Source organism: Aspergillus candidus (genome assembly GCF_002847045.1).
Source record: "Aspergillus candidus strain CBS 102.13 unplaced genomic scaffold BDW47scaffold_40, whole genome shotgun sequence".
In the NCBI taxonomy this organism is placed as follows: domain Eukaryota; kingdom Fungi; phylum Ascomycota; class Eurotiomycetes; order Eurotiales; family Aspergillaceae; genus Aspergillus; species Aspergillus candidus.
In genome coordinates, this window is record NW_020194045.1 from 96,844 (window position 1) to 121,629 (window position 24,786).

At 49.7% G+C, this 24,786-nt stretch overlaps 10 protein-coding genes across 10 annotated transcripts; 6 read left to right on the top strand and 4 right to left on the bottom strand.

Annotated features, from left to right (window-relative positions):
- Positions 1 to 1,128: 1,128 nt before the first annotated feature.
- BDW47DRAFT_133177 (nucleic acid/nucleotide deaminase domain-containing protein) lies at positions 1,129 to 2,634 on the top strand (the record flags this gene model as incomplete). The annotated part of the gene is made up of 1 exon (XM_024817769.1): positions 1,129 to 2,634. The coding sequence occupies one exon, from the start codon at positions 1,129 to 1,131 to the stop codon at positions 2,632 to 2,634; it is 1,506 nt and encodes a 501-aa protein (XP_024669947.1).
- A 9-nt stretch (positions 2,635 to 2,643) lies between these two features.
- On the bottom strand, positions 2,644 to 4,105 carry BDW47DRAFT_109493 (serine hydrolase domain-containing protein). Its single transcript, XM_024813478.1, has one exon. The coding sequence runs from the start codon at positions 3,944 to 3,946 to the stop codon at positions 2,729 to 2,731; it is 1,218 nt and encodes a 405-aa protein (XP_024669948.1). The 5' UTR covers positions 3,947 to 4,105; the 3' UTR covers positions 2,644 to 2,728.
- Positions 4,106 to 6,378: 2,273 nt separating this feature from the next.
- Positions 6,379 to 7,259, bottom strand: BDW47DRAFT_109494 (putative isochorismatase family hydrolase). The gene has a single exon (XM_024813479.1). The coding sequence runs from the start codon at positions 7,181 to 7,183 to the stop codon at positions 6,584 to 6,586; it is 600 nt and encodes a 199-aa protein (XP_024669949.1). The 5' UTR covers positions 7,184 to 7,259; the 3' UTR covers positions 6,379 to 6,583.
- Positions 7,260 to 7,462: 203 nt separating this feature from the next.
- BDW47DRAFT_133178 (uncharacterized protein) lies at positions 7,463 to 9,034 on the top strand (the record flags this gene model as incomplete). The annotated part of the gene is made up of 3 exons (XM_024817770.1): positions 7,463 to 7,612; positions 7,729 to 8,169; positions 8,230 to 9,034. The coding sequence occupies 3 exons, from the start codon at positions 7,463 to 7,465 to the stop codon at positions 8,794 to 8,796; spliced, it is 1,158 nt and encodes a 385-aa protein (XP_024669950.1). The 3' UTR covers positions 8,797 to 9,034.
- Positions 9,035 to 10,705: 1,671 nt separating this feature from the next.
- On the top strand, positions 10,706 to 12,405 carry BDW47DRAFT_133180 (MFS general substrate transporter; the record flags this gene model as incomplete). The annotated part of the gene is made up of 3 exons (XM_024817771.1): positions 10,706 to 10,914; positions 10,976 to 11,636; positions 11,692 to 12,405. 3 exons carry the CDS (start codon positions 10,706 to 10,708, stop codon positions 12,286 to 12,288), a joined length of 1,467 nt encoding a protein of 488 aa, XP_024669951.1. The 3' UTR covers positions 12,289 to 12,405.
- Positions 12,406 to 13,595: 1,190 nt separating this feature from the next.
- BDW47DRAFT_127680 (alpha/beta hydrolase family esterase) lies at positions 13,596 to 14,402 on the top strand (the record flags this gene model as incomplete). Its single annotated transcript, XM_024816752.1, has 1 exon — positions 13,596 to 14,402. One exon carries the CDS (start codon positions 13,596 to 13,598, stop codon positions 14,400 to 14,402), a length of 807 nt encoding a protein of 268 aa, XP_024669952.1.
- A 196-nt stretch (positions 14,403 to 14,598) lies between these two features.
- BDW47DRAFT_133182 (uncharacterized protein) lies at positions 14,599 to 15,974 on the bottom strand (the record flags this gene model as incomplete). The annotated part of the gene is made up of 3 exons (XM_024817772.1): positions 14,599 to 15,122; positions 15,202 to 15,862; positions 15,930 to 15,974. The coding sequence occupies 3 exons, from the start codon at positions 15,972 to 15,974 to the stop codon at positions 14,599 to 14,601; spliced, it is 1,230 nt and encodes a 409-aa protein (XP_024669953.1).
- Positions 15,975 to 16,759: 785 nt separating this feature from the next.
- Positions 16,760 to 19,015, top strand: BDW47DRAFT_119142 (Hsp70 family protein; the record flags this gene model as incomplete). Its single annotated transcript, XM_024815312.1, has 9 exons — positions 16,760 to 16,823; positions 16,892 to 17,463; positions 17,511 to 17,555; positions 17,630 to 17,699; positions 17,751 to 18,103; positions 18,162 to 18,265; positions 18,327 to 18,525; positions 18,586 to 18,721; positions 18,774 to 19,015. The coding sequence occupies 9 exons, from the start codon at positions 16,760 to 16,762 to the stop codon at positions 19,013 to 19,015; spliced, it is 1,785 nt and encodes a 594-aa protein (XP_024669954.1).
- Positions 19,016 to 20,501: 1,486 nt separating this feature from the next.
- On the top strand, positions 20,502 to 20,918 carry BDW47DRAFT_127683 (uncharacterized protein; the record flags this gene model as incomplete). Its single annotated transcript, XM_024816753.1, has 4 exons — positions 20,502 to 20,612; positions 20,663 to 20,703; positions 20,753 to 20,771; positions 20,832 to 20,918. 4 exons carry the CDS (start codon positions 20,502 to 20,504, stop codon positions 20,916 to 20,918), a joined length of 258 nt encoding a protein of 85 aa, XP_024669955.1.
- Positions 20,919 to 23,151: 2,233 nt separating this feature from the next.
- On the bottom strand, positions 23,152 to 24,495 carry BDW47DRAFT_119143 (uncharacterized protein; the record flags this gene model as incomplete). The annotated part of the gene is made up of 5 exons (XM_024815313.1): positions 23,152 to 23,212; positions 23,419 to 23,726; positions 23,794 to 24,115; positions 24,236 to 24,294; positions 24,349 to 24,495. 5 exons carry the CDS (start codon positions 24,493 to 24,495, stop codon positions 23,152 to 23,154), a joined length of 897 nt encoding a protein of 298 aa, XP_024669956.1.
- Positions 24,496 to 24,786: the final 291 nt, after the last annotated feature.

Consider the following 24,786-nt stretch of genomic DNA (forward strand, 5'->3'; position numbering starts at 1 on the left):
ACTCCGCGCTGTATAAGTGATAGAATATAAAGTGCCATCTGGTTCCCGGCCAGCAGATATACCCTAGGCTCGTGTTAGACACCGTGGCGACGGCTTCCTCTACCCCTCTTTTTTAGGACTGTTCATGTACTGCCGTCACGACGCGCATGTAAAACCACACCAATCATACATCGTGCTTGTCTGGGGTGCTGAAATGAATGGGATACATATGACGCGAGCCCGCAGCCTAATCTCTCTTCAATTTCATCAAATGTTCTTTTCAGAGAAGTGCAGTATGTAGTGGCATATTTTCGTTGCTAAATTACCATGAATTGTTAAGTCTGTCATTCTATGGGATAATCCAATAGGACTGTAAGTCAAGAGGGATAAGCGGATATCGGCCCAAGCTGGCCCAAGCCTCCTTACATTGACTAGACCCTGGTCCGAACGCAACTACCTGCCTACACCAGATACTAATCAGTACTGATGAGCTTGTAAGGTATGGTCATGATTCTAGCTGAGCATGCGGGGCAGGTTTCCAGCTGTCAGTTCGTGCTAGGCCAAATATCGTCAGTGGAACCATAGAGGGAAACTGTCGATGTAGCGCCTAAACCTTCATGGATTGAAAATCAATACGGTATCTCCATTTTGACAGCTTGTGATCTCGATGGAAGGTATTCCAAATATCCCGGCCATTTCCCGTGCGGAAAACATCGCTCTGCTATCCCTCCTCCACTCAGTAAACTGTACGAGCCCCCTCCAAGTTATCCCTACAGCACCATCATCAAAATATCCAGAGCACTTTGATTTAGCAAAGAAATATGAATTGCCAATTGACAAAGAGCGGAGCTTGGTCGGTACTCTGTCTTTCTTAGCACAAACAGAGGAGGATCCCAACCATATCCCTGCCATCTGCGTCGAACAGGACACCAACAAGTTGAACGTACTTGTCGCGATAAACAAAAGCAAATGGTCTGACGGCGATTCCATACTTCATGCGTTAAAAGAGAGATTTAATACAATTTTTGCCATATTGCAAACTGTATTAGAACGTGAGTGGCACAGTTTGCATTGTTATGTTGCAGATCTGATATCAGATTAGAAGACTCATCAGTCGTCGAGAGGGCCTTGTTCGCGAATATAGTCGACATGTGTTCATTACGCATTCTATACAGACTGGGTTTAAGAGCGAATAGAAATCAGGCCAGGAAATCGAGGAGACCAATAAGGGAGATTTTGCAGAATATGCTAAAATGTGCCGCGCGAGTCGCGGCAAAGTGTGCGAGTGAGCCTCTTCAGGCTACTGCAATATCCTTCAGAGATAAAGCCAGAGAAGTTACAAGTCTGATAGATTCGTGGCAGCGTCATCAGACTGCCGTTCGTCTCAGTGACCTGGTCAGGGGAATAAACCACTTACACCAATTGAACCAGCTCAGTGACATGCTTAACGAGATACCGGCACCTGAGCTGCAGCGCGAGGCGAAAAAAAGCTTCCTGAACGTTATCGGAAAAATCTCCCGGTACGCCGAGGCTCCTAGGATACTTCGACGGATAGCAAAAAGGTTCCGCGTAGCTCGAAATATGACAGCAATTCCCGTCAAGCTTCCTAGGGACGCGTTTTGTCTCCCATCGATCGGCACATACGCTCCTGACATAGAATCTTCCATTACTCGAATCGATCATCAATACTCTGACCAGAAGAGGTTGAGCCGGGTATATCACCTTCTGGGCTACACCGAGGTGCAATCTGTATCCCTGTTCTCAGAACAGGTACGCAGGACATTACGAGAAGCTAAGATTCATGCGGAGGTTCAGCTAGTCATTTACTGCGAACTGCAAAGGCCGACATTGTTCCCCCGTTTCGTCTGCTCAAGCAAAGACGCTTGCTTTTTATGCAGCGCTTTAATTTGCCTGCACAAACAAGTACATACGCCGAAATGTCATGGGAGATTGTATCCTGGTTGGCGACTGCCGTCCTTACCTCAGACGAAAGAATTAGAGGAACGCTTCAACAAAACACTCGAGAGTTCTATTAAGGAAAGCCTATCTATGCTCTTCACCAGACAACGAAAAACGACATACCCGCCCCCCAACGAAAGCACCCTCCTCACGATTCCCGTCTCAGAGACAACAAAATCTGGCCTAACGCAACTCGATGTAGAGCAGCTGTCGTGCGAAAAGAGCGTACAGCTACACTCCCAGACGGCGGATAAGCTATACAAAGAGCCGGTATCTGGAAACTCAAGCTGTACAAGCAATCCTTGTGGCGCAACATGCGAAGGCAGCATAACAGATCTAGGGTCCCCGTTTACAGCCAAAGGCCAGGCTCCAGACAGCAGGGTTATTGGCAAACAAGTGCTGTCGCAGGGCATAGTGGTGCATAATAGTATTGATCCCGGCGGGATTTCTGCATATTATGTCGCTGGCACGATCAAACTTGGGATAGAATACGTGACAGGGTTAGAAGGTATCAAGTACAGTGTTGAATGGCTCACTGCGGAAGAGATGAAGGCTTTGCAAAGTAGAGCTCATCCGCCTTTATCCGTGGATGTGGAATCCCTGACAAGTGAAATGTCGATATGGAACCACAACAGTGTCTGCATATTGGTAAAGGGAACCGCGTTAAGACTTAGTTGGGAGTCAAAAAGTACATGATACTGCGATCTTTACTTGGCGCTGAACAGTTTTGGCAATCCGTCAACTTCCCAGAACCTCGACTTTCGTCCCTCTACCTCTGTCAAACTCATGATTATGCAGTTTCTGAACCAAGCTTGTCCAGATCATAGGAAGCTTGGGTAGCTCCAAGTATCTCATAAACTGCCTTGATATATGCTGCTGGGGAAGGATGTTCCGCGCTCAGCATCCTGTTCATAGCGTACGCGATTGTGAGCCTCCTGTCGCTATCCATAACCACGATTGAACCACCCCATCCACTACCCCATGCAACACTGCCCTCCGGCAGCTTGCCTTCGACGATCCCCGACCCAGGCCCGGTGAGGTAAACCCCAAGTCCACGCCTCCCGCTCCGCCCCGTCACCAAATCTATTCCTGTCGCATGCTCTGTAAGCGCCAGTTTCACTGTCTCGGTCGACAGCAGGCGATGCCCTCCTTCCGCACATGTGCCGCCGAGCGAGAAGCAAGAGAGGATCTTGACTAACGCCCGAGCGTTTGTGTGACCGTTAACTGAGCCCAACGTGCTGGACCGCCAGAGCTCAGTGTTAGCCTCCTCGGCCGTGGGCTCGGGGTTACAAAGCGTGCGCATGACGATCGAGTCCTGCTTATATCCCGCCTGTTGGCTAAGCACCTCCTGGATGGAAGGCCCTGGTGGAGGTACGACGGGGGCCACCCGGTTCCAGTCCTCCTTGCGACATCCAAGCTGGAAGTCCGTCCCATCGCCCAGCGGCCGGCAAATCTCCTCCGTTACGAACTTGTTGATTGACATCCCCGTTTTTCTTCGCACCAACTCTCCGACGAGGAATCCCTGCGTTATGCCGTGGTATCCCATGGCGGTTCCGGGAGACCACAGCGGTGCCTGGCGCGCTAGCTTGTCGGTTGCCGCCTCGACGTCGTATAGGTCCTCCAGCGTCATATTGTCCTTCCAGGCGCTGAGGCCCGCCGTGTGGGCTAGGACTTGGCCGACAGTAACCTCTGACTTCCCGTTTGCTGCAAACTCAGGCCAGTGCTGGGCCACCTTATCCTCAGGGGCAAGCAAACCACGCGAGATTAGCATTAGAGCCGCCAAGTTGGTGACTAGTTTCGTGGTCGAGAAGACATTCACTACCGTATCCTTTTCCCATGGTCTCTTGGTCGATGCGTCGGCGTAGCCCCCCCATATATCCACCACGTTATCGCCGTCGAGATTAATACACAGACTGGCACCGATATCTTGTCCGGACTCGATGGACTCTTGCATTAAGTCGCGTAGCTTAGAAAACCGGGCGTCGCAGTGGCCTTGGATCTGAGCCATTATGTTCTTGGTGGCGATTGACCAATACAAGGAATGGAGCTGGGATTCAAAAAGAAAAAAGAGGTGATCCCTATGTATAGGATTCGTTGAAACTGCTGAAGTTTAAAAGCAAGGACTCGTGTTAAGCTAATAATGAGTGGGTGAAACTTCCGCATCCCAGAGGATCCAATTTCTATTTTTATCCCGTATATTACGAAACACGTGTTTTTGAATTTGACGTGCAGACAACAGCATTGGCTGTCTCTGTATCATTCAGCTTGAAATATGTTATCTACTAACAAAAACGCCAAGTATACTTTAACCCAAAGTAGAATAATAAGCTTTGGCATTCGTTTTTAAAATTGGAAGAAAGAAATTGGGGGGCAGGCTCATTTCGTCTGTGTATGTATACACACTAGTTTAATAACTGCAAGGTTACCAAATTGGAGTGGGAAGGTGTCTTGATATCCATTTTCGTGACCCAGTGGTAATCTTTTCTAGACTTAATTGGACTCAGTACTCGCTGCTGAACTACATAATGAAGATGGCCAAGCGGTGCCAAAAGTGGTACCGCACATTCCGACTCTCTTCGACGCTGTGCCAGAGTGCTGGAAGATGCGATTGTTGTGGACATTCCCTGGGTCAAATCAATTTGTTTGAGTTGGTGATAATGTTATCGCTATCAGCGGCGACTAGTGGCAGCTTCTTACTATCACGGATACGGCCTCTGCGCTTCGCAACAGTAGGACAACACGAGGGGGAATCTTGTTATCTAACCTTGCCATGCACAGTAGGGAATGTCTGCCAACTTGTCAGGTACATGTTGGCTTTCGTAGCCCCATGGATAAGTACGTCTTTTGACCCAGCTAGGTAAGATTGGAAGCCATCGGAGGATTCTTGGGAAATTACCGCCGGTCATCTACATAAGGTTCCATTGTCCCCCTCGGCTTGACACTGATGAATACCCATCATGTTTCACGACCGCCTTGCGCACATATCCCCTTTAATGCCATGAGCTGAAGTCGCATCCACCGTCTGAAAAAACCCGCATGAAGCTTTCCCTGCCCTGTTGCTTATTGTTTCGCCTACTCCAGAGCATCCCAATGGCAAGTGATATGTTAAATGCTGCGATATGGCTCCCTTGGATCATTTCCTTCCAAGATAAGGAGATGGATAACAAAGGCAGATCGAAACGCAGTAGCCTGCGGGGGAGGATAACACTGACCACTCTGGATCTGCTAATGCCGATCGTCAGTATCACACACCCCAAGAAGTGATTCTCTATCTCATTTGAAGAAGGTACGCTGAACAGTCTAGCTGGCGGTAATTGCGGAGCTGGATGCCGTGTTGGAGATTATATGTCCGCTTTTTCTCCCTAGAAGGCCTGGAGATGACACGGCCTAGACAACAAGAAACAATGTCTCTTGTTCACACCATAGAAGTAACGAGGCAGGTGACACTAGGGAGTATGATAGAGAAATACTGGGAAATCCCGCTCGTTGAGGACTCTGCCAGGTAGTCAATAAATATGGGAGGAAATTAACCAACCTCGAGAGACCTGTCGCCATATTAGAGGACACCGACATTATTCAATGGAACTGTTTGATCATAGTGGGTATATGATCCATATGGATCTGTGTTAACTGACATCTAGTACATACGACCATAGGGTGTGGAGAACAGGGCTTCCCGTCCGCTCAGCCGTACTTAAGCCACACGCCGGCCGGTTAGTAGTATGGTGGGTGACCACATGCGAATCCCGGCTGTTGTATGTTTTTGTGTGGAGATGAAGTATACATGTCAGTCATTATATATTGCAGGCCGGAGGGCATTTAGTTTTTTGGTCCGTGGCATGGTTCCACAATACTCAAAAATCATAACCGCGTCGCCAAAACGGTAACCGACTTTTGGTATAGCGCTTAACGCGACTGATATCCCCAGGGAGAAACCAGTAGAAGGATAGATAAATTTACACTATTAAAATGACAACCTTTCTGAGACAATCTTTACCTTGTACTGTAGGTGCTCCTCTTGGTCTTTCTACAGTATTTAAGCCTACCTTTAACAGCCCTTGTAGTATCTATCTGGTACGCAAGAATGGGCTATACATAGATGAAAGAAGGAGACACGACTGACTAATGGTCATCTATGCTCAGCAATGTGTCCTTGACAAGATCCTGCCAGCCTTGATTATTTCAAAAGAAAGATGACAAGTAAGGTTACCCCGCATTGCGTGAATACTTTTGTACTTCAAGGCTGCTTCATTCCCTTGGCGAGGCTCAACTTACAGTTGGTCAAGAGACTCAAGACACTGTCAAGAGATCACCAACAATCTTCTGGTTTCGAATCTTTATTATCTATCCCAAATCGACCGCAATTATTACATATACACTTATGTGTGGTTGCTTTGTCTCAGGCATGGGAGACCCACGCGGATGTTACATAGATTGTTGGTGTCGCACAGCAGAGATCCTTCGTGGTGGACTGGTCACAGAAATCTGTCTATTGGTTAAATTTACGAATCTCGGATACTTGCATAGCCAAATCAAGTATATAGACACTGTCCACCTTTGATCACTGTACTAGTTGTTAGCAGCAAGGATGATAATTAAACCTAGGATAATGGCGTATAACAATCACAGTACATGATATAGAACCCTAAGCAGAAACATCCGCAACAGACACCACTGTACCAAACCCATCGGCCAATTCCTTCATCACCACCGCGACCAGCTGGTCAGCATCAACACCAGGGATATCACGATCCCCAACCGCATCCTGCGCAACGACAACATCATACCCCAATTCACTGCCGGCTCGAGCAGTGGTCGAGATACAAATATGCGCCATGTATCCGACTAGAACGATCTTCTGGCCCCTCGCCCCCAGACCGCCCAGATACTCTTGCAGGTCAGTCTGGGCGAACGAGTTTGGGTGCTGCTTCTTCACGACTTTTTCCCCCGCGTTGGGCGTAAGCTCGGCGAACTCCTCTGCTAGTGCCGTGTCGGGGGTGAACACCGGCGCGCCTGCGGGCACTTGGTGGACGACGTGGACGATGTTCTTGCCGTCGCCGTTGTGTCGGTAGCGGGAGAGAAGCTCAGCGATGGCCTTGCGGCTGGCGTCGACGTGTTTGACCTGCAGAAGGCCCGAGGCGTATTCATTCTGGGCATCGACGATGATAAGCGTGGAATCTTGGACGGAAGCCGTCGAGGGAGGGAGGCCGATAAGGCTGCGGAATGACGGGGCGGTGGATGACATGGTAATGCGAGCTTCAGTTGTAGGTGAAATTTGTGAGGATTATGGAGTATGAGATTTAATGGACCCCTTGTTGGAGGGGTTGGTGGTTTATATGATTGTTGTAAGAGGCATTTGTCATCGATACATAACCAGGCGGGAGACCGAGTGGGATGCCGGAACCCCGCGGATGTGGGGCTGGTATATAATGTGGTTGGATCCGTCTCTTCAACGAGTCCCTCTAGTCGCCACCGAACTAATATCTTAGTGGGCGATCATATTAAGATATAGATACAAACAGGAATGCCGTCGCGGTCATTCTACTGTACGTACCCCGACTGCGGGGCGAATTATCGACGCAGGGAACACCTGAAGCGCCATGTGGCGGCGCATCATGAGAAGGATGATCGCTTTTCCTGCCCTTATTGCGAGAGCAGCTTGACTAGAAGGGACGTATGTCAGGGTGTCTTTCATGATCGTATTGCATCTAATTTGTGTCCAGTGACCTCTTGCGCCGCCATATCCGAATCTATCATCCGCGTAGGGACCCGCTCCCATCGCGAGTTCAGAAGGCTTGCAGCGCATGTCACGGTCGGAAAGAGCGCTGTCACGGTGGTTTCCCATGCAGTGCGTGTGAGAAACGGGGCGTCCCATGTCTTTCTAAGGACAGTGCACCGGAAGAACAGCGTGCTGTGGATGACAACGTGGAGATGATACTCTCCCACCGGGTCCGCCGGCCGAGTCCAGCACCGGCTGAATCCAGTATCCCTAGCCCTCCTACCTCGGGGGCCCCGAGGTGGGTTGCGCAGGACTATGTCGACATTTACTTCCGGGAGTTTCATCCGAGATGGCCGTTTCTCCACCGGGGCACGTTCGATCTATCCCACGAACCTTGTATCCTCATCCAATCAATTGTCATGATCGGATTATGGATCGAAGGCGGCCGAAAATCGAGGGACTCAGCAAGAGATCTACATCGCAATCTGTGTGCTGCCATTCGCTCTCAAATGGTGAGATTCCAACCCGCTCCCTTTAGATCCACTCACGTGATGTCCACTGATATATATCAGGACCGCTGGTATGTGCTAGATTCCACACCCGACGGAAATCAGAATACCCCTTGGCCGATCGCCACATTCCAAAGTGTGCTCCTGCAGTCCATATTTGCGTTACTTCTTGCAGGTGACCAGGCTGCATTTGATTTGAACCTGCGCTACTACATCCAAACGGACGAATACGAGCTGCTCCTGGCGCTCGTGCAGACCTGCCGGCGAAGCCGCATCTTCTTCTATCCGGCGATGCTTGCGCAGCACAGCGCCACGGCGCCGCTGGCTATGGTGTGGGTGAGCGTGGAAGAGATCAAGCGGCTGGGACTAGCCCTGTACAAAGTGTGTCGGATGACAGCATGTGCGGGATCGACGGATGGCGATCGCAGCCGTGGCAGAGATGAGCTGTTGACTCTGGCTGATTTGTCGTTCAGCATGCCTGATAGTGATGAGCTGTGGGATGTGGAGTCTGGCTCCTACCAGAGGACTGCTTTGCAAACCACCCTCAGAGATAATCGGGATCCGACTAGTTGGGTCTCTGCTTCTGCCGATGTACTTTACGACGCAGGCGTCGATTTTGACTGGATATAGAGTGGTACCCCGGGGAGGAGTTGAAAACACACCTTCGTGATGACATGCGTATTCCCTTAAGTGGGTACATATTGGGACCTGTATCATTCGAATGCAGCCAGACATGCCGCATTTAAAAACCATAATCACACATATGAGCACGAAGGTGGCGGTCAGCGATGGAGTTACATACAGGATTGACAGCAGGGATAGGTTTGGAATGAGTAAGGTAAAATTTGAGTGCCTGCGCTGCTTATGATGGGATATAATTTGCCGGCGTATGAGAGTTGGCCACTTGTGTGTATCCCAGTGACCTCTTTGAGTTGAAGTCTGGCCCTCAAAAATGTAGTCGTGCATTTAAATATAGTCACCATCTCTTCTCACTGATAGTGATGGCTCAAGTCGATTGTATAAGGTTTGAGAAAAGCACTAGTGATTGCCTACTGCCTCTAGCACAAAGGCTAGCCATGCGGGCTTTAAGACGAAGTGATATCATATCTATTCTTTAATCAGTTATATGAAGGTGCGTGACGTATATCTATGTAAGAAGTCAAGGGATGTGATGAATAGTATTAGTTAGTATCTCTGATTCCTCCAAATGTGTGCTGTGAAGGAACCCTCCTAATACAATGATTTATTCGATGATAATCCCAAGTCTAAACACTGCTCCACGGAAAACTGATATCTGATTTAACGTGGGGATTTCCAGACAAAACAATCCTCGGGCAGAATAGGGTGGGCTGGCTTGGTCTACTCAATGATTGGATTCAGCTTGGCAATTTGGACACGATTCTCCTGGTTTAACAATATACATATAGCTCTACAATTTGTTTACATGAACTGGATCGTCATCAATGACAGGAACAGCCACAAGAAAGATATTTCGGTGTTCATTATGATGCACGCCCTGATGTAGGTGGAAGATGTAACTCAAGCTTGTCCCAGCAATAACAAATTACCAATAGACATTGACGTGGAATTTATGTGCCACGAATGGGGACATTATACTGTAGCCATCTCATTCTCATGCTTTATTAAGGAAACTAGCTGAGCTCGTCTAGCTCCATGGAAATTTGTATGGTGTTAATAAAATTATCAAGTAGCTCCTACTTCCTTCCTAAAAGGACTCTTATGAAATCAACAGGCAAAACAGACCCCAATATAGGTGCTGTAGCAAATGGAACCTTGTCTATCCCTCTGCTAGTGTGATACAACATATAAAACTACCGGTCGCTCCACCTGGGTACATCTGGTATATAGATTAACACGCTATCAAATGGGGTAATTGTATTTGAGAATATGCTGTCATACTTCAAACTTTACGAAAAACAACAGGGGATAATTTCATCGAATAAAAAGTATAATAAGCACGGTCTCCTATACTCTAATCCGTCTCATTGGTTATAAATGTCCTGCAAATGTAAGTTGAAACCCTTCACTAGACAAAAGACTTCACTATTGAAATACAAGTGTATACTCTCTGGAAGTGATCAAAGTCCATTGAATGTCAAGATTACATTACAAGGGAATCAATTGATGGTTGCTTGACCCATATTACCCCTCTTTTGCATAGATGGATCACACCGCAACATAGACCAGCCAGCCAGCCCTGATCCCGGACAACACGACAGAATTTATGAAATGATAGGGTGGGAATTGAAGTCGCCCCATTCCAAAACCCAATCCACTACCCCGATCGTGGCCAGAAGGAAGTGGTAATGGCGGGAAGGGCCGTGCAAGATCGTCATCTCGCATGAGATCGCGAGAGCTACGCTCGTATTTCTGCAATAGCCCATGGCCTAGCTCTGCAGGAAGGGCACGATAGCGCTGTGGTATCTACCCCGCTGCGCACGGTGTCTTCGTATAAAACTCGGAACACGCGCCAGCTCCATTGTCGCTGGTGATACTTTGAACATACATTCTGCTGAAGATGGATGCCACCCAAGATGGCCCTATCGCGTCCAAATACCCCATTGCAGCACAGGCACAAGCGTCCAGCGAGGATGTCGTTGACCAGCTGTCCAGTCACGGATCAATGCGTGCAATCGAGCGAAGTCTCGTCCGGAAACTGGACCTGACGTTAATGCCGATGCTGTGGCTTCTGTACATGCTCAAGAATCTGGATAAATTCAACATCTCGTGAGACTTGGCTCTAAACACCAAGCACAGAGCGCTATCACCTATTGACACTTGTTTACAGACAGGCAAAGCTCAGCTCCCTTGAAGACGACCTTGGTATGCACGGCACGCAGTACAACACCGTCGTGGCAATGGCCACGGTCGGGTACATCCCGATGATGATCCCGAGCAATATGCTGATTACGCGTGTCCGCCCCTCGCTGTATCTGTCGACCTTTGCCACGCTGTGGTCCATTATCGCGACCACCATGGCCGCCTGCGAGACCTACTCCCAAATGGCGGGGACGCGCTTCCTGCTCGGTCTGTTCGAGGCGCCCTTCTCCCCCGGCGCGCTGTGGCTCATGTCGTGCTGGTACACGAAGCAGGAGCTGGGGCTGCGCGTTGCGGTGATGCACTCGGGCTCGATCATGGCGTCGTCGTTTGCCGGGCTGATCGCTGCGGGCGTGTACTCCAAACTCGAGGGCCACAGAGGCCTCGGCGGCTGGCGGTGGCTGTTTATTATCGAGGGGACGGTCAGTCTGGGAGCCGCTCTGATCTCGTTTTTTCTCCTCCTCGATACACCAAAGACGACAACGGGGGCGGTGCGGTGGGTGCTCAACGAGGAGGAAAGGCGGTTGGCCGTCGAGCGCATTGAGCAGGACCAGGTGTCGAACCAGAAGTCGAACCAGTCGGTCTGGTATGGGTTGCAACTCGCGATTCGGGACCCTCGCGTGTGGGTCTTGGTGGGTTTCCTTTTCCCGTCGTTATTGAATTCAAAGGAATACTGATCAGAGACAGAGCTTGATCGCCTGCACACAGGGCTCAACAACCGGGTACGCCAGCTTCTACCCGGCAATGGTGGAGGGGATGCACATCGGCGGCACCGTGGTCACGCTCCTGTGCACAGTACCACCGAGCATGCTGAGCGCGGTCGTCCAGCTCGTGGTCGCCTGGCTGAGCGACCGGTTCCGCGACCGCAGCGCGCCCATCGCGGCGTCCATGGTGTTGATGATCATCGGCTTGGCCGTCGATATGGGCACGACCCGCTCCGCGATCCGCTACTTTGCCTCGTTCCTCTACATCACCGGCAGCGATGCCGTCTTTTCCATCCCGCGTGCGTGGGTGGCCACGGCCGCCAGTCAGACGTCGGAGGAACGGTCGTGTGCGGCGGCGATTGTCGAGGTCATGAGCGCCCTCAGCTACATATGGAGTCCTTACTTCTTTCGCAACGAGGACGCCCCACGGTATCGACCGGGGATGATCATCCTGATTGTGTTTGCCGTGGCGTGCATTTTCTGCGCTGGGCTAATGCGGTGGATTTTGTGGAGGGATAATCGCAAGATGCTTGCGAGATACCAGGGCACTGGACAGATGCCGGTCTTACATATTTTGTGAGGGTGCTGTCTGTTGGACAGGTGGACTCTAGTTTGGATGATTCCAGTCCACGTCGCAGACCGGCTGAATAGATATCTGATGTTTTGTGGGAAGTGCACGATGATAGCTGGGAGTATGACCGATGGCCATATGTCCATGGAATATAGTGAGCGTAAGGGAAGACATCGGAGATTTTATTCGTAGGAAAACACCATGATTCTATTCCGTTTAAACCATCTTATTAGGAAGATAGCCCCGTGGTCTGGAACATATAGTGGGACAGTGAAACGCGTCGGCAACTGTCCGGTCTCCAACTGCCGCTCTCTCCATATCTAATCCGAAGCAGTGGATTACGAATGACTCTGTCATACAGTGGGCGAGACAGCACAATAACCCTGTCCGGCCCTGCCAAACATCCGACAGGTGGCGTCCTCAAAGTCGGACAACCGTTTCATGATCCACATGTGTGGGTTCCCCTCGAGTGTCTGATACTCCACACTCGCCGATCTTGTCTGACCTGACCGCAGGGCCCATGTGGAATCCCATCCGTGGCTAAAAGCGCAAAATTCCGGTGTGATTATATTGGTTAAAGCTTTGCTGCCGTGGCGGATCAGTTGATTTCATTTGGACTTGCTATATACTTTGGTAGAGTTTGATTAGGGGCGGCTGCAGAATGTGACTGTTGCCAGACTATATGCTTTGTTGCTAGAGATGTAGAACGCACGGTTGTATCAGGTTGTCCGTATATGAATAACAGCATTTCAGCGTCTGCGATAAAACATTCTCATGGCTTGGACATTTACGAGACACTATTATCTGATACTCTGACATTCATCCTGAGAAAAGACTGAAGGTCTTAATCCGTAAACATGAGCATTGAATGCGGTGAATACTAAGTATACTGGCCGAGGCGCGGGATCCACCTCGGGAGTGAACGAAGCCCTAACTGCCGACCAAGTCTTGGCCATCGCGTGGTTGGTTTCATCTTGACGTCGGATCGATGATCAGCAGGGACGAAATAAGATTCAGGTTGATAAACTATGTCTGAGCCGGGGTGCATGATGCTTCGAAATTTAGCCGGTGACAAGTTCATCCCTGATGAACTGGAGTTTCAGACGGCATGATTCGAGGAAGTCGACTGGACGCGTTCCGAACAGCATCATTCACACCCGCAGCCAGACGAAAGAAATCATCAGGATGGCTGACCCATCCGTGCGCTGGAGCGCTTGATATAAAAACGAGCTGATGGCCGCGAGTCTCTTGTTGTTTCCGACTGTCAACTCAACCAGACAAATTCAAATCCAGTCATCAGAATCATTCTATACACCATGGTCCGTTCCATCCTCCCGACCCTCGCCCTGAGCCTCCTCACCACTGCCCATGCAGCCAACTCCCCCGGCTGCGGCAAGGAGCCCACCCTCACCAGTGGCATCCACAACATCGATGACCGCGAGTACATCCTCGAGGTGCCCGAGGGCTACGACTCGAGCAAGCCCCACAAGCTCATCTTCGGCCTCCACTGGCGCGGCGGCAACATGAACAACATCGTCGACGGCCAGAGCGTCGAGCCCTGGTACGGGCTGGCGACCCGCGCCGAGGGCAGCGCCATCTTCGTCGCCCCCAACGGCCGCGACGCCGGCTGGGCCAACAACGGCGGCGAGGACGTCGCCCTCATTGACGCCATCATCGAGCAGGTCGAGGCCGACCTCTGCGTCGACCAGACCGCCCGCTTCTCCACGGGCTTCAGCTGGGGCGGCGGCATGAGCTACGCGCTGGCCTGCGCCCGCGCCAGCGCCTTCCGCGCCGTCAGCGTCCTCAGCGGCGGCGTCATCAGCGGCTGCGACGGTGGCACCGACCCCATCGCTTACCTCGCCATCCACGGCATCAACGACGCCGTGCTGCCCTTCGACGGCGGCGTTGAGCTGGCCAACCAGTTCGCCCAGAACAACGGCTGCCAGCCGGCTGAGGTGGCCCAGCCCGCGCCCGGCAGCGGGCAGTCGGCGCGGACGGACTATGAGTGCTCCGAGCGTCCGGTGTCGGTCATCGCTTATGATGGCGGCCACGACGCCGCCCCGCTGGGCGTGGGAAACCCGCTGGCTCCCGATGCGACCTGGGAGTTCTTCAACGACGCGTGAAAGGGGCGAGGGGACCCTAGAGGGTGAATCTATTTCGCGGAATTCACACTTGGCCGTTTTGTGATCATCTTTGTATATGTATGTACTACGGAACGAAACAGAAAGTGACCATGGGTCTACAGATTGTCAAATTCAGGGTAAAACAAATCCATCATCGCTTCACTACTTTGTCCCCCCCTTCCCTGCCTCTCCAGGCCTAGAGTAAATCCCGCAGATCTTCGATCAGTACAAACCCTTTTAGCGCCACGTATGTTTCAGTGCTCGCCGACCATTTTGAGAACCCGACTACGGCCGGCTCAGTAAGAAGCACCACTCGATGTCCATCAAGCGTCGTCTCTCCTTTTTTATAATCGATGTCATGTAGGGGCCAGGCCTTGACGCTCTCGGACGCGTGGTGAAACTGAGGCGCCAGGTTGGAAAGATCGTAGACCTCCATGAAGGTAGCGTCACTAGAAATGAGCGTTGCTGTCTGAGCCGCGTTTTCAAACTGAGCGCCGAGGCTGTCCACCCGCTGTATTTCATCGAGCGGGAACTCGGGCTCTCGAAGAAGCAATTGGACGATCGGATCAGCCAGCAGAGTGGAGACAAAGCGTCTGCTTGCAGCATTCCTATGCTCGCGCATCTGCTTTCCAAAGGTCACATCCAGCCCTTGGTCTCGAGTCACGGCGTTGCAAAGACGGAAAGTCATGGTTTGCCAGGCACGGGCATAGTCTAGACCGACTGGAAAAAGACCACATTCTATGAGTATTTGGAAGAACAAAATACGCAAGGCTATCGATATAAGAAAGGGAAAAGATACCTTTCGCGAATATCTCATAAAAACGTTCCAACTCATCCACAAGAATGGTGTCCTTGTGCAGCGCAGATTTACCACGGTCAGCCGGGTCGGGCCTGGTAGTCATAGACCAAAAAGGGCGCTTGAAAAAATGCTTGACGATGAATTTGATCAGATACGCTGCGAGGAATAGATGTGGAACGTGATCACGAATGGAGGGAGAAATGTGCGACAGGAGTGTGTCATAGTCCTCCTGCAAGCAGTAACCGTCCAGACTGGCAATCAGCTGGCTCTTCTGCTCCTTGGTCAAGCGGTCAAGAGCCTGGATTTCAACATGACCGTGTCTGAAAGCCCACTGGGTGGCGCAGTGGAATATCATGCCCATCAAATGCGGCCATTCGTCGATCGCTCCGGCGCGCCAACAAACAAAGTTTCCATGTATGTAGGAATTTGCAACCCTCATCTTGCCGATATTCTTCCTGAGGTTCTCGATTATTTTTTCAAGTCTTTGGATTATCTCCTCCGGCGTTTCCTCTTTAGGAGGAGGGTGGTTCACTTCGACTTTCCACGTGGTTACCGGGAACATCTTGGCTCTGAGACGGCTAGACCTTCGCTTTGGTGCAGCTGGCTCTTTCGGTGCCTTTCGCTTGCGGCTTGGTTGAGAAGAAAGGGAAGGAGGAGGGGGCTGATTGAATTGTGTGTGAGTAGCGTCCATAGGGAACGGGTGTTTCCTCGGATTTATGGTCTCGTACCTGGATCCCGTCAGGGAGTGGTTTTCGTTTGCCAGCCTTCGCCATGATCCCCAAATCCACGGGTTGAGGGATGTTTGGTTGGATGAGTGTTTATCTAGAGGCAGCCAAAGTAATGTGTCTATCCGAGACAGTGATAGAAAACGCCAGGTTTCGGATGTCTTTAAGTACCCATGCCTGTCCCCTCTGATTCAGGCTCCTTGTCCTGAACATGTCTCACGAGACCCTGTGCCACCATCTGCTTTCTTCGCACCCCGCTGACCGCGCCGGATTATTGCTTCATTGTCTTACCTTTTGCTTTATCCGGAGAAAACGGGGTTTGATGGGCAAGTGGCGGTGGGTGGGAAAGGGGTGTTGGGCTTGGTGTCTTTGTTTACCTTGTCGGATACGGGACATGTACCACGGCACCCCGCAGTGGCAACAAACAGCATCAATAAAACCCAGGAATAGAAGCTGCACTGTGATTGCACCTTCCTCAGAAATCTGCAGGGGCTACGTGGCTTACCCGAAACACAATGAAAGGGGAGCAGAGCAAGCCGCATTTGTCCGGGGGGATGCCACAGACTGCGGGCAACGCAAGACACTATGACGGTGAGCGATGTAAGACATCACGATGGTGGACGATTGTCTGGCTAGTCTTTGGGGTTATGGGAATAAGATGACCATGACTAGTTGCAGGAACCTTTTCACCATGAGGGGTGTGATCAAAAGAGTTAAAAAGCCCTGCTATCCAGCCGGCAAAAGCACACCGCTGGAGATGCTCTACAAACAGCATCGATTCACATATCTATCAGAAATAGTACCATCGTATCCATCTACCAAGCCCCTTCCCGATGTCTTCAGTTTCGCCGCACCGTAAGATCATCGTGGGTGTGGACTATGGGACGACCTGTACAGGTAAGACCACACAAGCGTCTGCCAAAAGCAGCCAGGATTGCTCATTTAAATCCACGCGCACGTTTTAGGTGTCCACTTAATCGATACTCTGGCGTCGGCGGAAGCCTCTCAAGCCATTTTTGACTACATTACGGACTGGCCCCGAAACTTCGCACAAGCCAAGGTGCCATCTAGAATCGCCTACACCGAGCCCAATGAGGGTGGTTCACCACAATGTCGGGCCTGGGGCTTTGAAGTTCGACCGGGAATGGCTTCATGCTCGTGGACCAAGCTTCTACTTGATGTCGATGCAAATCTGACCAATTTTGATGATGATGCGTTAAACCATGCCGCTGCATTGGGGATTTTCCATCTGCCCGCTGGAAAGGCGCCTGTGGATGTGGTCGCGGACTATCTGGGCCACATATACCGGCAAACGGGGAAAGCACTGAACAAGATCATTAAAGATGATCTCAAAACTCTCCCCGTGGAATTTTGGTTCGCAGTCCCGGCAGCCTGGTCCGAGCAGGCCCAGATCAAGACCGAAGAAGCAGCAACTCGGGCAGGGTTTGGACAGAGCCCGAATCACGGCCTTTTCATCACGACAGAGCCTGAAGCGGCTGCGAAGGCTGTCTTTCAAAGATACCCAGCGGATTTTGAGGTATGTCAAACATGGATTTTCCCGGAAGCCAGCCATTAACTTGACAGATCGGAGATGGTGTGTTGATATGTGATTGTGGGGGTGGCACCGTGGTAAGATATTTCTCCTGTCCGAGACATGACTGTCACCCATTTTGTCTATCTTTCGACTGATTGATCTGCTTAAGGATATTGCAACCTATTTAGTGACCGGTATCTCTCCTACCCTCCACGTTCAGAAGATCACCGCAGTCCAAGGTATACTTCGTTACTACTCGGCTACACATGGACGAGGCTGATAGTCTATAGGAGGTAAATGTGGCGGCACGGCCATCGACAGCCGATTTTATCAACTTATGACCACTCGCTTCGGATCTGCTTTTGAAGACTTGCCTCGTAGGCTAGTTGCGCCGGGGAGCGATTTCATGAATGCGTTTGAGAAAGCCAAACATAGGTTTAGTGGCGTGCCCGGAGATGCAGTCCGTCTCCTGTTGAAAATGAAATCAAACCACCATGACGCTCGGCATTATAGTTTAGGAGCTATTCTCCTCTCCTGCGGCGACTTCCAAAGCTTATTCGACCCAGTGGTTACAAGAATCATCAAACTAATCGACACGCAGCTCAAAGCTGCCGACAAAGCGCGTGGTTATCCAGTGATAAATGTAAGTGCTATCCATAAGATTCTGCCGAGGAAGGAATTTAATTATTTTCGAATGTTAGAAGATAGTCATTGCTGGGGGATTCGGTGCCTCGCCATACCTCCAGAGGGCACTTCGACGCTATCATCAACCCGGAAAGCTATTAGTGACTATACCAACAGAACCGTACTGCTACCCACCTTCCCTATACGAAATTGCCACAATTTGGATGCTGACAGCAATGTAGGCAATTAGCCGTTGCTACTGGGGCTGCTTTGTGTGGTCTGCATGGACATACCACCGTGACCCAGCGCTGTCCCCAGCACTATGGGTTTGAAACTTCCCGGCCATTGGACGCTGACACTAACCCGGATCATACTACTGGTTGGGACATGTTTGACGAGGGGACGGTTGTCAATGGTATGGTCTCTTGGGTTTTCAGGAAAGTATGCTCATCTAGATTCCGCTCCCCTATAACGCAGACACTGATAAACCTCCCACTCTAGGATAAACGATACCCCCAGGGACACCGTCATTTGCAAAGCCTTTCCTGGATCTATCAACCGGGGGACCTGTTGACGCCACCCATCTCAATATATGCCTGTAGACTACCATTTCCCCCGACTACAATCGACCATAGTGGTAAGGTTAGGTCCCTCCATCGAGAAAACCAGGTCACTGATGAGACCATTAGCGGTGTGTCTCGTCGGTCAGGTTCTGGCTGATTTTACTCAACTCAACCTGGACGAGTTTAACCATAGGATGATTGATGGCCGAATGATGTATCGTTTTGAATGTCATGTCGAGACCACATTCGACGCTGAGCGTAGCATGCTCCAATTTGCAGTGCAGGCCTTGGGCAAGACCATTGGAAACGGAAGTTTGGAGATGCGTGATATAGACCTAAGAAGGAGACCATGGGCTCAGTCGGAGTAGAATAGAGAATTTCCCTTAGCTGTCTATCTCCATAGGCTGGACAGGGGCCCTGTATGTTGGAAGATGTATTGTTGCATAAGGAGTTGGCAGCTTCAGCTTTAGCTTGTTGATGCTTTCATATCCTACGGCGCAGTCTTCAATGGCAAATAATTGTGGCAATGGCGAGTGAGATATGCTAAAATTTCAAGAGATAATGTCGAAGATTATTAATCGATAGCTCGCAAGACTGTTTGGGGGGTAGCTTAGCATGCAATTCTTTGCGAGTATATTATATTAATAGATCATATCCTACGAAGAATTAAGGGAAGGGAATAAAAAGATGCAACGAAGATGACGGATCCACTATAAGTAGTGATGATAGTGTCGAATTCTTAGATATCTAATTATGGCAACCTAGTCACTGCATGTCGTGAATTTTACCTTTTTAGGTTTGCACGAGCCGGGAATGGCCCTTTACCAGTGAGATATCTGCTTCCCCACAGAAGTACCATTCAAGAGCATTCTATGCCAATAGACTGCCCACACTTTGCATATTCAATTATCGATGACTTTGTCTCTCGTATAGACAACTTGATACGTCCTGGTGGATGTATTCCACATTATACGGGGAGCGGGGCGGGGTTTTTCCCATTGCCTGGAGTATAATAAGAAAAGTAGAAATATGCGACCAAGCAATGTGGACGATGGGTTCCTAAGTCTTCTTTTTCGACCCCTTTAGCTATGTGGTGGGGATGCTTACCCCCGGCTTATATCAGATGTGGAGCCGCTCTTGACGTGTGGCCCGGTTTCTGGTCAAGAATTCCCATCACATTGGACATACCCAACTCGTTGGCAGTGTCCGATAAATCTGATTCCTGGTCAGTGAGGCGGGTGGCTGATGCTTATATCTGGTGCCAAGGCCTAATCGGGGTATTACAGGAGCGATCGTCCTGGAAAGGAGGATTAGTACCACCTAAACTTGCTTTCGGTCTGCTTCATCTGTCTTGATTGGCAGTTTATTGGAGGGCCAGGATTAATCAGATTTTAGACCCAAGATCTGCATTTGACCATAATGCCTAAGCTGGTATGGGGTGACCACGCTACTGATCCTGATGAACGAAAACCAACAGACGTAAAGCTAGGAATTGGCTAGAGTTCTTTCTAGTTTATCGCATGGGCCCTGTGATATAGCGCTATATTCGGACATCTTCGTCTGGCTCATTGGGGGCCGGATGGCGAGTGAATCTATCAATCGCAATTACCGTGGACTCCCCTGCATGTGTTACTCGAGGCGAAAACCGCACCGCGGCTTGGACACTCGTGACGTATACCTGGTTTGTGAAGGATTCATTGCCTCCTTGGCAGCGACAGGGACTGGAGAGGTCAACCGTTTTCAGATCGTCTATATAAACCCCTCTGCTCGAGGAATATTGAAGACAGTATCAATCCAATTCTTCCTCAGTCAGAACTTCCCATATTTTTGCCAAACAATCAGTCACTTGCCAAAATGCAGCTTACCAGCATTTTCTTCACCGTCCTGGCCAGCGTGGTCATGGTTGGAGCTGTCCCGAGCAATATCCAGTCTCGCGGCTGCCCCAATGATTATGAAGTTTGCGGTGTATGTATCTGATGCGTGATCATGGCTTTAACGTTAGCTAAGAGGACTAGGAATGCAATGGCACCTCGTGCAAGGTGGCGGGCACTAACCGGTAAGACACCTTTTTCCTGATTCTAACATTACCTGCTAATGACTTTTAGGGCCTGTGATGTTGGCAGCGTAAGACTTACCACATACATGAGCGCCCTCCGATATACACTAACTCTGGTTTCAAAATAGTGCGTGGGGGATGGTGGTGGTGACGGTGCTATCTGCGGTACCTTTGACTGGAAGAGTCCTACCATGCAGTGCCCTGGATCTGGTTAATGGGTTGATGTGCATGTCGATCTTCTGCTTGGGGTCTATATTTGTTATTCAAATGGGGCGGGGGTTGGGCTTGTGAATGCTCTTTCAACAATTGTTTGTCAGTGACTGACGATGCTGCCATCGATCTGTGTTCTTGTAGATATCTGAATTTCATTTGATACTTCTTATTCGCTGAGATTAACTGAAATAAGATATGCCCTGATACGGGTGCCGGTCAAGTCGTCAACCAACATCGAACCTTGATACTGGACGAAGAAAATACATCATCGGGGTGGGGTGACTAAAGGAGGCCAGAGAATTAAACGTCGGTCTTCCAACTAGTATATCGGTGCAAAAACAGCCAGTCGGTGGAGTTGCTGTTGAGTGGACAGCACCGGTCAGCGGCAGGAAATTCGGGTAGCAGAGAAACATCTCCCTCTAGATATAATGCTGTCAAACCTGTCCATCTGGGGGTTTAGCCGCCCGTTGTGTTTGAAGGCTTCATAAATTCCCCCTTCCGGTTCACTTTACCTAGACTGCTGAGACTCCATCAATTTCAAGCTTGTCTTGAATTAGGGTCATGTTTAATATAGGACGAATTTGGGGTATCAATAACCCCATTTGAACCATCGTGACTTGCTGGATCATGAATTTGAGAGGATATATCTTTACCGAGTTAGGGATACGACGGATGTTAGTGTGGTCATACTGATAATGAGTAGGTCAAAATTGGCTGGCAAATAGCCCTGTGGTAGTCCTTTGGCCCAAATTGAGTAGGTACAGTACGAATAGTTTTGGAAATGGCCTACAGGTCCGCAGCTAACATGCCAACCAATTGCAGTCACTTCCACACTAACAAGCAAGATAGTACTATACATCGAAATATAGTTCCAATATTAAGACGCATTTTATCACCACCCTCTTCACCCTCAATTACTTCTCTACCACCCAGCAAGCATGTGATAAGGCTGCAAGAGAATGGACAGAATTTATGCACGAGGGCGTGCGCGAAGAATGCAGGAATTCCACCAGTCATTTCAAAGCCTGTGTTCGTTCATTCTTACAGTGCTTGCCTAACAGGATACAGCCATGTGTGATTTAATGGGCTTTGCAACATTGTTCAACGGTGAGTTTATTTTTGATTCTCTTGTTGTTTCTTTCAATATTTTTCCAGTCATGGCATGTGCGAATACCGTTTCTCGGTAAGGGAAAAATTGGTTTGATCGTAGGTTAAATCTGCAGAAAACCAAGGAGGGAGCTAAAGCTGCTGCCAGCGTGGCAATGTTGAGAAGAAGCATGGAGATTCAGAATCCAGAGCAGGTCGATCGAAGTTCTTCCGAGGCCCACTTGCGAGCGATGGTCTCACCCGATGTACAGCATGTCCTCCGACTGGACCCTGAGTTTTGACGATACATACTTAGTATTTACGGAGACCTGTGGACGTCTTGAGTGGGATGAAAACCAGATGTGATCGAGACTCTCAGGGAATTTCTTATTGAAAGGGTTCAGGATTGTGGATTATTGTATGCGACCTAGACAGATGCGTGTTAATAAAGGTTAAGCCACGTGCACTGACAACTCATCTTTGGACCGTTTTTCAATATGGTTGAATTTGATGCTGGCTATAAGGTTTCTGCTGCTGATCTAAATTGAATTGGACCTCTCACTGACAATATATATGGCATATTATCTTTCGCACAAGACCATTACAGCTACGACAGAAAACTACGAGAATCGCAAAGTAGAGGGGCGAGAATTATGGATGCACTTGATTTGATCGCGAGAACGGAGAATATATCGGCAGAGGGGGCCAAGGGAAAAGTCAAGAGGGAGATACTCGAACGCGAACGCGACTTCGTGAAACGCAAACTCGCTCTCAGTGGGTAGGTAGTACTTGAACATATCAACGCAACAGCGGCGCTGGGTCGAGATAATGGGTGTTTACGCCGGCAGCTACCAATACTGGGCTACGGCCCTTGTACATCGGGGTAAGCATGTTCATACTAATGCTGTTGTGTGTTTTTTTTCTCTCACTTTTTTGTCCAGTATCTTTTTAATAAGTTCAACCAGAATTTTATGAGGCGGCTCTGTAAATATGTAACGGTTGATGAATGCCCTGTAATTATGGCTTGGTAATTGATTATATTTCGGGTAGATACATCATCGATGCATCGCATATAGCATCAAAGCTAGATATGATAGACTTTTTTTTCATGGTGTCCGTGTCCTTCCAATGGGGCCTAGCAAACATATCCTAACATCCTCGCATTATCACCATGCGATCTAGCCCAATAAACGACCCCCCCAAAAAAAAGCTAAAAGGAATGTGTGTCATCGATTGATCCTTGTTCAGCCTACATAATTCACCGAATCACGACTCGCTGAGCTCTCAACCAAGTTATTTGTCGACGACGAATCAGGTAAATCCCGGTCCCGCTTGGGCACACTCCTTTGGTAGACGACCGACGGCTCGGGCGCACCCGATTGCTTCCTCTTGCTCAGCGAGGAAAGTTGGACTGACGACTTGTACTCGGAAAGTGAGCCGCTCACGTGCTTGAGCCAGATGGCCTTGAAAGACGGCGCGTTGGCCGCCATTATGGCGACGTTCAGCTCGACGGCCGAGATGATGACCATCTGGCCGAGGATGTAGGTGAAGTCTGGGTTGACTGCGAATTGATGGAGGACGATGATGCGGAGGCAGGAGACGATGACTGCGATGCCGCCGACGGAAACGACGGCGATGACGCCTAGGCGGCGGGTTAGGCTGGCTTGGAGGGCCCAGAGAGGACGGATGGGGAGGAAAAGGATGATGAAATCTGTGAGGATGTTCTGCGATATTGTTAGGGGTTTTTGCTTTTCTTTCGAGGGAATTGGTCGGATGAACTGGAGAACTCACCAACGCAACGGGTACGTAGTAGGTGATGGCGGTGTCGAGGCACTTGGCATCTGGGTAAGCATTCTTGTTCCAGAAGGCCGCCAGGGGCTGGCATTGGAGGCAGTAGAGCAGCCACAGAGCGACGGCAATTGCTATATTCAATGCCATTGTTGCATATACGCTGTAGATGAAAGAAGTCTTTTGAGTCAACCGAAGATAGAAGAGCAAGAAAGCCTGCTTGATGGCGAACTGCATCCATATGTAGAATATCTCTTCAGCAAAGAGCATCTGCGGATTGTGAGCCGGAGTCAAATTCAAAGATCGCAGGGGATATGAACAGGGTCTTGAAGTCATACTTTGGACAATAGAGCTATTTGCGCTGGATCAGGCGTGGGGGAGACATGGCTTTACTGCGCTGTTAGATTTGCCCCAGGACCAACGATCGGGGGGGGGGGAAACCTACAGTCCACCTCCATGATAAAGAAACATACAAAAGAGTACTTGTTGAGCTGTGTTCGCGATCTAAATCATGGCGATTAGAGCAATCCTCGACATTTTTCAACATACAGCACTTACCATGACTGAGATCATCCACCAATCATCCCAGCCAAAGCTCTGGATAATCCATCCACGCGAGTATATGCGCAAACTCGTTGAAATCGTGGATAGCGCCCAAAACACAAAGGAAACCCCATAAGACGTCGGCTGCAGAGACTCAAACATCGTCACTGGAGCGAGGGATGATGTGTGGCTAATTCATCGGAGAGGAAACAAAGGCTAGGGCCAGAGGCAGTAATTAAGTATCGTGCCCCAGATGAAATCTGAGTTTAGATTGACAGGTGGGCCAGACGGGAAGCAAAATCGCCATGATCCAGTGTTCAAATCCGCCGAATCCTTCATTTTCGCTTGGGACCTGTCAAAACAGCATACAGGCTGATCTTAATAAAACAGGAGGGCGAATTCCCATCCGTACGAAGATATAAGGTGTGAAACATTATCTAAGAGAACAGGTAT